We start from the raw sequence: 13,077 nt of genomic DNA on the forward strand, positions 1-13,077 counted from the left end.
CGATACAAGTGAATAAAAGTGAATAAAAATAAATGGAAGTGAATAAATGCAATAGAAATCTGTGAAGATATTGGAGGAACTTAAAATAGTGATATTATTAATTAATAATATCACTGTGTTGCAATATTGTCGACTTATCAAAATTATTAAGAGAAAAAAAGTTTCATGTAATATGTCTCCTAACCCCTTGACATGCACCGACGAGTTGGAGTTTTCATTTATTTCATGTGCCACACCGTAGACTTTGACGAGTCGAACTCGTCAAAAGCTCTTTTCGGCGGAATAATTTCGTGCAGTATATTATTATATTTCTCAGTTGCTTCGCTCGTGCGTCGATTCTGGTTTGTTTACGATGTTCAAGATGCCCCACCCTCCCACCTTCTCGACGGTACCAACAACAAAGTTGCGTCCACGTAATCCAAATTTCAAAACAAAACATTCTCTTTCTCAGCTTGCACGTAACTGTTCAGTCGAGCCAAATTAAATAATATTTCTCGGACGCATGAAATTCCGTCTTATTTGTATGTCAAGAGGCTAAAATTGGCTCAGGCATTTTGCATAAAATTTCGCAGTCTAATCATTTCGGACTACAGTTGTTATTGATGGAAAAAAGCAATACCGCGTATCCAGTTAAATAATGATATATATTTTATCCAGAGTATGTGTACACGTGCTATTTAGTGTCCTTTTAAATCCGTTTATATAACTGCGACAGACTGCCTAGAACGCGCTGTTTGACCCAAGCAACTGAAACAAAAAACTCAACGCACACAAAATAACGGCCGAGGAGTGACGATGCCTCTGGGCACCAAGGAGAACTATGATCGTTGAATGCCAACACATAAGCCTCATAATATCAAATCTTGATTTGAAACTGTAACATAGACAATTGACAACGAAATATTTAGAACGATCGGTTTTGAAACATTTCGAATTGTCCGAAGCTACGTTGCTTTTAATCTGTTTTAATTTCAGATTCGAAATACATACATTCTTCGGCAGATTTGTCTTCTCCGATGATACTATTTCAAATAAATTAGTTTAAAATCTCTCAAATTAATTCGAGAGCCGAAAACTTTCAATAATCAGTAACTTTCTAGCTTGAAGTCTGCTCGCATAAACTGTTCGCCCGTGTGGGGGCGTTCCTCCTCCCCGTCGGGGAGGTTGAATCGAGTCGGTAAGCTGCGGCACTGCTAACAAAAATCGAAAGGACATTGGCAAACAATTTCTTTTTAATCCCTGTTCACCGCGATTGAAATAGAACACTTTTAAATATTTTGCACGAAGTCCACAGTTCGCGGATTACGTTCGGCGATTCTGTTGATCAGTTGTTAAATCGCGATGAAACGTCGATGTTTAACACGTTCCGTGCCGAGCTTTTTTTACTCGAATCTTCACACTTTGATATTTTACTAAAACTTGATGTATTACGTGCAATTATTAATTCTCGTACACATAACAACGTAACAAAAACTTATCAACGCCCATTCTTGCGGTGGAAATTGATTCTTCGGTTCTAAATTTCTTGTAAACAATTTGTTCAGTTCACTAAGTAAACATGCAAGCGTGTACCATCGATGGTACACGTGGTACGGAACGTGTTAATGATCGGGGTGATATCGCGAATCGAAGCGGATAGAGGAGTTAATCTCGAGTTTACTTCTTCCCTCGTGAAAACCACTGGCTCTCTATGGAAACGGCCGCGCGTATACGTGCGCTTCTAATGCCTCTTAAACGGGCCTCATTGTGCAGCGACGATCTCTTGTTGCCCGTAGAATCGCTACGGAACAAAGATCCTCCTCTGGCTTGTATCGTCGTCGCCCCACTGTGTTGGCCGAACGATGGATTAGCGCAGATAGCCGGAAAAAAACATTTAATGTACCGCGAGAATGCTCACTAATCCATTGTCTCCTTGTGATTCTGTGTTAGAATCCTTAATGCCGAGCCACAACATCGTTCCGCCATATTTACCGCGGGCATGCATCCTGTTGATCTGGAAAATCGGTATCGACAACCTTATTGTGCGTAAGCATCACCAACTTTTTTTCGAAGATCTTGCACAGAATGGTGCTTTAGCACTTTGCTGTCGCGTTTCATAATAATATTCACGATGAATTTGCAATTTATTATTTGATTATAAACAGTATTTAGAGTGTTTTACTTTTACAGTATGTATTTGGTACAATGATAAATTTTATTTTATTATTACGTTAATTTTTGCGATCTGAATCTACGCTCTAAAATAAAAAGATAATTCTAGAAAGTGAGACTTAGGACGAACTTCTTAAGTTGCAGCTACGAATTGTAAATAATTTCTGTGGCTAAACAGGATATCGGTGAACTGCGGATACCGATATCGTGATTCTTGTCTAATCTTATTTTTATAACAATGTAATCACCTTCGTGTAGGATTAATTCGTGTATCCTCAAAATATTCCAAACATCTTGAAATTTCAGAATATGTTTTTGTTTTCACTAAAATTACAATTACGATGAGTATACTCGTGACACAAGATATGTACTGTCACTTCTCCATGCCGAGTACAGTAATGTTTGCCTAACTGACGCTTAGATTGTGCAGAAAAATGGACAATTTGGGAACAGGAGATACGATTATTCCGGCTTTGCACCATGTTTTTATAATCGTTGACAATCGGTAACTATAAAAACGAGTTGCAAGGCTCCTCTTCCCAAATTGTCCACTTGTGGACAATCTGAGCGAGAACGAGGCACGAGGCTCGAATTATCGTATCTCCTTTTTTCCCACATTGTCCATTTTTGTTTATAAGTTGAAGGACAATCGGCGAGGATTGATATAGAATGTACAGTAAATTCTCTCTAATTGATGCTCAGATTGTGCACAAAAATGGACAATTTAGGAAGAGGAGATACGATTATTCGAGCCTTACGGTTCGTTATTACAGTTATCGATTGTCGACAACTATAAAAACAAAACGCAAGGCTCGAATTCGCAAGGCTCCTCTTCCCAAATTGTCCACTTTTGCGGACAATCTGAGCGTCAATTAGGGAGACATTACTGTATACTCGTCAAACACAGCTAACTGGTTAATTCTTCTAATGTTTCCACTGTAAATGCACAAAATCCGCAGCCCAGACGATCGCTATCAATTTTATAATACACGAATGCTCTTTTCGGATCGTCTCACCCTCAAAAGTGGTAAAATAGTCGACAAAATTTCAGTCGGCTATTTCGAGAATAGGCAGAATAATCGGACTATGAATCTGCACGGAAACATAAATTTTCATTAGAGAATTTCCTCGATGATTTCCGAGATGATTCGGCCATTTCCTTAATTTCTCAGTGCCGACGCAAATCATCGTTATCGGTCACGAAAGCGTTTAGGCACCGCGAGCAGAACTACGTTCGTTATGGAATCCGCCGTGAATTCTAGCGGGCAGGAATTAGAATGAAATTATAAAGCGATGTGGGTGGCAAAAGAAGACAGTAGGGCGGAGGGTACGGAGAGAGGGGAACGGAGAGAGGTCGTGGGCGTAACTCGCGATAATTTGCATGGAAATTTTTATCGGCACGGCCAAAGAGGCAATATCCGGCAGACGCATTTAAGATCTGAGTCCGGATAATAATAGCCACAGAAATGGCATCGTAATGCCTGAATGGGTGACACGGGTACCTAAGGTCCTCTTATACAGGGTGATTCAGAACGTACAGTAAAAAACTTAGACAGATTATCCTGGAAATCGCACCCCTCCCTCTCCCCTCCAAATCGCGAAAACCTGTGTCACAAGAACACGACTCATGGGTAATCGTATTCGCGATGCTTACACTTGCAAAGTTCGATCGTGCTCCATTTAAATCGCAAGTTTTGCATCAAATGAGTTTCAAAAAATCGAGAGAAAGCGGAGTAACATCTTTTCTTTAAATTTTAATAGCAAGACACCATTTCGATAAATCTCGCCGCAAAACATTGCCGAACAACGTTTACGCTTCCGACTCGTTGCACATTTTTTCCTTCTCTACATTTTACATGATTCACATTTACGTGGTTATTTTAACAAGCTTTATTCGCAACGAATCGATCGTTCTACAATGAAAAGCGACGATAAATTGGAAGTCACTCCGTGGCTCGGTCGCGTACCGATTTATCACGTATCTTAAGTTTCATTTTTAAATTAATTTTTTCTCGTTCCGTTCTTTCTCCTTCGTAATTAGATAGCGGATTTTTACGCAAAATAAAATTCGCCCGCGTCAAATATTCAGTCATTTTAACGGGTTCAAAATAATGCGAAAGTATTTGAAAATCCTTCAAATCTTTTCACTGTTTTGCATTATCACATTGTGCATCGTAATTTTCAACTTTTACTTAGCACATCGGAGAAAATATGATCTGTATGCAAAAAATTAACGTCTCCCGATTTCGATTCACATAAACGTTTTTATACCCGAACAAAAAATTCGGATTATAGAGGGTTGAAAGAGAAAAAAGTACTACATTAAAAAGAAATTTTTTTATAATTCTTCCGAATCACCCTGTATACGGGTTATATTTTCCACGTAGCTATCGCGTCGGTAGTGCATCAGGGGGAGGGGGTTGGTGCACGCCGGAAACGAACCCACCCATATCGTGCTCCGGCCACGCTGGAGGAGAAAAAAAATGACATCGCCATCCCCTTGCTTCGCGTCGTTCAATTATATATAGTCTTTTCTTTCGCCCTTGCTCGCTTGTTCTTTATCGTCGCCTTATGTTAATATTACTATTCCTCGCAGAACGCGGGCTCGCGATATACACCCCGCTCCATTTTTTAAGAGTCTTTAACGTCTTGGTTGCGGTTAAGGGTTCGATCCTCGAGCTCTGTTCCCTTGTTGGGGGTTGCAGTCGTGAAACTGCGTGTTCTGGATTCGATGGATTCTCTGTTACGGTGATCAATCGGAGGAAATTAAAATTTTAATTGGAAAACTCCGGAATACATTAGAATTCTTATGCTGGATCGATGACGTGACATTTTGGTGTTCTATTTTCAGAAATTATTGTTTCATAGTGTACACTATATTCTCACAAGTTTATCGATTTGATTTTAGACTGCCCCAAAAGTACTTTTCTGTTGGTTATTTTATTGTTAATAAAATAACGATAAAAAAGAAGAATACATTAGAATTCTTATGCTGGATCGATGACGTGACATTTTGGGGTTCTGTTCAATGAATTTTTTAGAAATGATTGTTTCATAGTGTACACTATATTCTCACAAGTTTATCGATTTGATTTTAGACTGTCCCAAAAGTACTTTTCTGTTGGTTATTTTATTGTTAATAAAATAATGATAAAAAAGAAGAATACATTAGAATTCTTACGCTGGATCGATGACGTGACATTTTGGGGTTCTGTTCAATGAATTTTTTAGAAATGATTGTTTCATAGTGTACACTATATTCTCACAAGTTTATCGATTTGATTTTAGACTGTCCTAAAAGTACTTTTCTGTTCGTTATTTTACCGTTAATATTTTCTACGTTCGATTCTTAATTACGCTATTTGGTTGCTTAATACTAAACCTATCGAGACCGAATGACGAGACTGAATCAATTCAATCATTTCCTATCAACGAGTCTGTTTATAATCGCAACAGTTTTAATATAAAATTGTGAATCGTGGCTCGCTGTGACATCATATTTTTTAGCCTAATTCCATTGCTAACCACAATGTGGCGAAACTATTTTATTCAAGTATTACCGCACACATCCGAGAAAATTCGATATCTTTAAATTTGATAATTCTCTCGAAGTTGCATGAATTTCTTTGCACTCGTGTACAAAATTTATAGAAGATCAATGGAAAAGATCGTCGAATGAAGCGTCGCCGACGTTTTCAGGAGACTAACGAGCTGAAAAATTGCGGAACGAACGCGTTCCCGACGAGCAATATAACGCGATCGCGTATCACAAACGAGTGGAAGTTTATTTAGAAAATTGTTTCGCGGCGGAGACTCGAATTGCCCGAAAGCCAGAGCTCGATTCGGCACAAAGGGCGTGTGGGCGGGTAGCCATGACTTTTCAATTAACCGGACAATGCTCGTTAGCCGAGATTATTATGGTAATACCGTGTACGCTCTCCACATCGTCACTCTGTATTCATCGAATCGCGCGGAGGGAACCAAGCGTCCGCCAGTCAGTTAAGTCGAGTATTGTTTCGAACAAACACGCGGCGGCCGCAACGAAACGGCGAGGGGGCTCGAGGGGGTCGGCCGGGGGCGGACGCCCCCCCTAATCCTTGCGGCCTATCGAAAATCCATGATCGAAATATATCTACTCTGTCAAACGCATGCGTACCTAGATCGGGCTACCCTTTCGTCCGACAAGGATTTTTACGGCTTTCAATCCTGTCAGAATGAAGGACGTGTCGCCTCTGGATTTGCCATCGAAATCTTTGTTATGTACTTTGCCATAAATCAGGATGCGCTTCAACCCGACGCTCGGTTATCATCCGATCAAATCACGGAATATCAATGTTCGCCGTTATTCCCTCGGGTGTCCGCGCGTCTTCCAGAATAATTGCTGAAAATATTGATCCTGCTCGCTCGCCGAACAGAGAAAACTTCGCGAACAGAGTATTGGGACATTAGTATGTTGATTACGGGGACACGAGATGCTCTGGACATGGGTGCATCTCGAAGAACTGAGATTATCTACGCGCAAGCTACGCTACTAAATGACATGGAAACGATTACGAAAAGACTGTAAGCTGTTACAAATATTTTGGAATCGTGGATTACCAAGAGAGCAACTAGCTATTGAACAATTAACGGCTGATCGATGAAAATTTAATCCTTGCTGCGGATATTTGTAACTTTGTAATTTATCTGCAGCAATATTCAGTGATCTTGTTAGTCTTTGACCCTTCGTTTACCTCGCTCTTTTCGCAAGCCTTGAATAAATTAATCACTCAACATTCTTTCACAGATTGATGAAACTTTAATCCTTGTTGCGGATATTTGTAAATTTGTAAATTTATCTGCAGCAAAATTCAGTGATCTTGTTAGTCTTTGACCCTTCGTTTACCTCGCTCTTTTCGCAAGCTTTGAATAAATTAATCACTCAACATTCTTTCACAGATTGATGAAACTTTAATCCTTGTTGCGGATATTTGTAACTTTTGTAAATTTATCTGCAGCAATATTCAGTGATCTTGTTAGTCTTTGACCCTTCGTTTACCTCGCTCTTTTCGCAAGCCTTGAATAAATTAATCACTCAACATTCTTTCACAGATTGATGAGACTTTAATCCTTGTTGCGGATATTTGTAACTTTGTAAATTTATCTGCAGCAAACTTCAGTGATCTTGTTAGTCTTTGACCCTTCGTTTACCTCGCTCTTTTCGCAAGCCTTGAATAAATTAATCACTCAACATTCTTTCACAGATTGATGAGACTTTAATCCTTGTTGCGGATATTTGTAACTTTGTAAATTTATCTGCAGCAATATTCAGTGATCTTGTTAGTCTTTGACCCTTCGTTTACCTCGCTCTTTTCGCAAGCCTTGAATAAATTAATCACTCAACATTCTTTCACAGATTGATGAGACTTTAATCCTTGTTGCGGATATTTGTAACTTTGTAAATTTATCTGCAGCAAAATTCAGTGATCTTGTTAGTCTTTGACCCTTCGTTTACCTCGCTCTTTTCGCAAGCCTTGAATAAATTAATCACTCAACATTCTTTCACAGATTGATGAACCTTTAATCCTTGTTGCGGATATTTGTAACTTTGTAAATTTATCTGCAGCAATATTCAGTGATCTTGTTAGTCTTTGACCCTTCGTTTACCTCGCTCTTCTTGCAAACAGCGAATAAATTAATCACTCAGCATTCTTTTACAGATGTCAACTTTTAACATCGCGGCTTTTAAAATATTTCAAACATTTTCCGTGTATAATATTTCTCAAATATCCTAACTACGCAGGTTAGAAAAATGTTTAATCAAGTCACGCGACCTCGTGACAAGTTACGAAACAGGAGAACGCTCCGAGCCGCAAAGGGTTAACAAAGAAAAGGGAAACTAATCGTCGATCGGCATTTGAACGATCAGATTCTCTGTTTACGACATTCGCGTGTCTGCAAGAAACCTGGGGGCAGAAGGAAACGCAAAGTCGAAAGGATATCAACAATGGGAAGGGGCGGGGGCGCATAATGTTGCGTCTCGTTTCACGGTCGAGATTTCAGCATGGCTAGCATCATCCCCCGTGTCCCGGTGCGGGTCACGTGCCGTTAGGTAGCGTACCAAAGATCGGAGAACTATCGTCGACGGTCGGCAACGTGAGATTACCGTGGCCAATAATTTCGCGGGGTCGAATTTGTTTGATATACTATATCTATTGTGCGCGATCCATAGAAAGAGGCTTCCCACTCCGTATTGTGGTCAGGAATACCGCGAGGAAAAGGGTCGCCGGAGGGAGGTCGAGAACACAACAACGCAAAAGGGTGGTTACGCCCGGACTCACAAGTGGCAGCTTTTAATCTCTTCCTGGGATAACTCGAGTCGAGCCTGAATTGTGCCTCGTTACCAGCGGTTTAATTGCTTGTTAATGGATAATCGAAGTGTTTCACGACCCGCCGTGCGGGAACACTGACCACTGCTCCTTGCACCGGAAACACGCTACCTTTTTAGCAATTTGTAACTTTGACCTCGGCCGCGGTGAGACCACGAAACGTGAAAACGTGAACTTAAAAAATGTCCTCGGTAACGCAACACACATCATTCTTCTTTAACTCTGTTCGGCTCTATGGGAGTCTTATTTGACCAACTCCTATCTCTTTGAATCCGTCAGGATCGTATAATGATTTTTTAAGGTAGTTAAAAGTTCTAATTTTATTCAAGATATTTGTATTTTAAAAGAAAACTGTGGAATTCTTCAAAAATGTTTTCTCTCAATTATTGTAACATGGTTCTCTTCGTCGACCCTGCTACGTTCTCTGAAAGACTTATTCAGCAAACTCGTATCTGTATCTCTTTAAATCCATCAGAATCGTGCGTTGATTTCTTTAACGTGGCCAAATCTTAATTTTATTCAAGATGCTTTCAGATTTGTATTTTAGAAAAGATTGATTAATAGATCTCGTTTTTATAGCTTCTTTTTATTTTGCAAGGATGCAGCTATCGACGAAATTTAAACGAACTTCACTCGACATGCTCCTCGTTATTTGTAAAACAAGGGAAAAAGTCTCTGTTTGTCCTAATCGAAGTGCGAAGTACAGTAATGTCTCTCTAATTGACGCTCAGATTGTCCACAAAAAAATGGACAATTTGAGAAGAGGAGATACGATTATTCGAGCCTTGTAGCTCGTTTATTATTTAGTCGTTGACAATCCGTTAACTATAAAAACGAGCCGCAAGGCTCGAATAATCGTATCTCCTCTTCTGAAATTGTCCATTTCCGTAACGTGCATGGAGAAGTTCGCCAAATTTTGGCAAAATCCTGCGGAAAGTAGTAAAAGCCCGTTGCGATAGTTTTGTTTTCGAAAAAGCCGCGTGCAAGTCCCGACTACGATAAGAAGATTCTACCAGTCGTTCATGAAATCCATTAGCCGCACTGTCGTTTAGGAATAGAAAAAGAGAAATACGAGATAACCAGTATCCTTGTCGATCACCGTCGTCCGTCTCTCTCCCGGTCTCTCTCGCTCTCTGTCGTGTCTCCTTCCTTCTCGCAACAAGAGCGGTCCTCGATCATCCCCTATCTCTCGTCAATGCGTGCCCGGGGACTTCCGCGATTTCTGAATAGAAATCTCCATGGTGGCTGACAATGCAATACGTGGACAATTGCATAGTCTAATGGATCCCTGCCCTCACATCATCGTAACTTATACGTTCGTGTCGTTCGGTGAAAACGATATCGACAAACGTCCATTCCGCGTGTCTTCCCGCCGTTCGCAAAACACGAGATCGACATTCTCTCTATGGCGGACGTGTCTTTCCGCTGTCATCGTACTCTACCACGTCTCTCCCGTTCTTCTTCCTTGTGCCGTCGCTTCGTCCCGCCGAAAAAACGAAAAATAGACGGCCGCCCTCTCCGCTCCCTCTCTCTCTCTCTCTCTCGCTCTCTCTTACTCTCTCCCTTTCCCGAGCTAGCTGGTCGGTTGAAAACGATCCTGTCGCGTCTGAGTGGCCGCCTGTTCCCAAGTGAAAATTATCCCTAGCCGGTTTAGGCCGTCGCGGTATCGTCGCGTGCATCAATCAATACGATGCGTTCGCGCCGGGAGAATAAATTAATTAGGTCGTACCGGTCTCGCGCGTCTGCGACGAGACGCGACCGCGTCTCGATACCGATTCGATTAACTCCTTACCTTGTAATAACCGGTCTGACTCCTCCTGCCGCAGCTTACCGACTCGATTCAACCTCCCCGACGGGGAGGAGGAACGCCCCCACACGGGCGAACAGTTTATGCGAGCAGACTTCAAGCTAGAAAGTTACTGATTATTGAAAGTTTTCGGCTCTCGAATTAATTTGAGAGATTTTAAACTAATTTATTTGAAATAGTATCATCGGAGAAGACAAATCTGCCGAAGAATGTATGTATTTCGAATCTGAAATTAAAACAGATTAAAAGCAACGTAGCTTCGGACAATTCGAAATGTTTCAAAACCGATCGTTCTAAATATTTCGTTGTCAATTGTCTATGTTACAGTTTCAAATCAAGATTTGATATTATGAGGCTTATGTGTTGGCATTCAACGATCATAGTTCTCCTTGGTGCCCAGAGGCATCGTCACTCCTCGGCCGTTATTTTGTGTGCGTTGAGTTTTTTGTTTCAGTTGCTTGGGTCAAACAGCGCGTTCTAGGCAGTCTATCGCAGTTATATAAACGGATTTAAAAGGACACTAAATAGCACGTGTACACATACTCTGGATAAAATATATATCATTATTTAACTGGATACGCGGTATTGCTTTTTTCCATCAATAACAACTGTAGTCCGAAATGATTAGACTGCGAAATTTTATGCAAAATGCCTGAGTCAATTTTAGCCTCTTGACATACAAATAAGACGGAATTTCATGCGTCCGAGAAATATTATTTAATTTGGCTCGACTGAACAGTTACGTGCAAGCTGAGAAAGAGAATGTTTTGTTTTGAAATTTGGATTACGTGGACGCAACTTTGTTGTTGGTACCGTCGAGAAGGTGGGAGGGTGGGGCATCTTGAACATCGTAAACAAACCAGAATCGACGCACGAGCGAAGCAACTGAGAAATATAATAATATACTGCACGAAATTATTCCGCCGAAAACAGCTTTTGACGAGTTCGACTCGTCAAAGTCTACGGTGGCACATGAAATAAATGACAACTCCAACTCGTCGGTACATGTCAAGGGGTTAGGAGATATATTACATCAAACTTTTTTTCTCTTAATAATTTTGATAAGTCGACAATATTGCAACAGTGATATTATTAATTAATAATATCATTATTTTAAGTTCCTCCAATATCTTCACAGTTTTCTATTGAATTTATTCACTTTTATTCACCTTTACTTATTATTTTATTCACTTTTATTCACTTGTATCGTAAATTGCGTAAATTGCATGTCAAGGGGTTAAATAGCACATGTACATACTCTGGATAAAATATATATCATTATTTAACTGGATACGCGGTATTGCTTTTTTACTTTTTTCCATCATTATGGTAGTTAACCCACTCCGAACATGAGACTTTAAGGGTCAAAGACATTAACCCTTTGCGCTCGAGTGGTGACTCCGAGGCACCGCTAAAGAATGTTTGTATCACATGCCAAAATAATTCTTGCATCAACAAAATTTAGATTTTAAATATTGTTAAAAGTATAACTGTTGTATAAGTCACAAGACTCAATTTCACACGCATAAAAAATGCGCTCTGTCGTATAAAATAGAGACAGCGTAGGTCAGAAAAATTATTTCAGATTCACAGTTAAAATGGCTTCGAGTGCAAAAGGTTAATAAGTAAAAACGAAACGAAAAACGAACGATTCTGATGTTTTATCGTGCAACTTTCAGGATAGAATGCGCATACCTATGCAGTCATGCTGTTATATGCATGTCTACTATGTCGACATTCCCCCTCGAAGTGTCAAAAATTGTCTGCGTCAACAATGCGACGAGTCCCGAGTCCTCGTGGCCATTAATCGTGGAAGGCGTTCGAACGTTTAACGAATTACATAACGAAGATTTAGTGGCCCCGTTGAAAGGGTATAAAGAAGAATCGGAATGAACTTGTTCAGTGGGTTCTATGTGGCGTAGGCGGTGCTCGGTTCTCCGTCTTTCTCTCGCCAGCAAAAACTCCGCGAGACCCTCGACAATTTTGCGTATATACTTCGCGTACTTTGCCGTGTCTCCTCGGGTTCTGTGTGCATATATATGCGTGTACGTGTGAGCGCGCGCGCGCCCGCGTGTGTGGAAGAGAGACGGTTGAGTACTGTGGAGCAAAAGGCGCAGAGGGAAAGAGAGAGAGAGAGAGAGAGAGAAAGATGGAAACTCGGAACCTCTCGTTTCGTGGTTGGACGCGAAGGAGGAACGCGAAGATGGTCCGGGCAGTTACGGCATTATATACCTAACAGGAAGAGAGACAAAGCGAACAAAACACTGTCGGGGCGTCGCTCCGCAAACACAGCGCCCCCGGCCGCGGCGGGGTGCACGGAGGGGGGCGAACTAAAACTTGGAACAAAAGTCCTCACTTTTGTTCCCCCGAAAGTTTTTCGAATTATGGCCGCGGCGCAGCGAGAAAGACGGAGGAAAGGAGGACGCCAACCTGGGAGAAGAGGACCCTCTGTGATTTATATCTTCGCCAAGGTTTCGGAATTATTAAACTTTCCGGGACACCGGAAGAAAAGGAGACGAAGGAGAGATGGTCACGGCGGACGAGTTCTGCCCGGAGAGCTTGTACTGTAATTAAGCCGTTTTCTAATGAAGATTGATAGTTCAATTAGCACCGTGCCGGCCCAGCCTGTGTCTCTTCCTTTATTTAGAGCGGCGCGAGCTTACTTCGCCCTCGATTCGCCGTCTGTAGCGCTTTACGCATTTGCTCGATCTCGTTTGCCACGCAACCTACTTACGGCTCGGTCGTTGGGTC

The 13,077-nt window shown here is 41.1% G+C and overlaps 1 protein-coding gene across 1 annotated transcript in view; it reads left to right on the forward strand.

Moving 5' to 3' along the window:
* LOC117228789 (DOMON-like domain-containing protein nahoda) overlaps positions 1–7,329 on the forward strand; it is a 106,587-nt gene extending 99,258 nt beyond the window's left edge. Inside the window, exon 12 of the mRNA XM_076528576.1 lies at positions 7,243–7,329. Coding sequence (XP_076384691.1) covers positions 7,243–7,329 — 87 coding nt within the window. The remainder of the gene's footprint in view (positions 1–7,242) is intronic.
* Positions 7,330–13,077: the final 5,748 nt, after the last annotated feature.

This window comes from Megalopta genalis, chromosome 1 (genome assembly GCF_051020955.1).
Source record: "Megalopta genalis isolate 19385.01 chromosome 1, iyMegGena1_principal, whole genome shotgun sequence".
NCBI classification, from domain to species: Eukaryota; Metazoa; Arthropoda; class Insecta; order Hymenoptera; family Halictidae; genus Megalopta; species Megalopta genalis.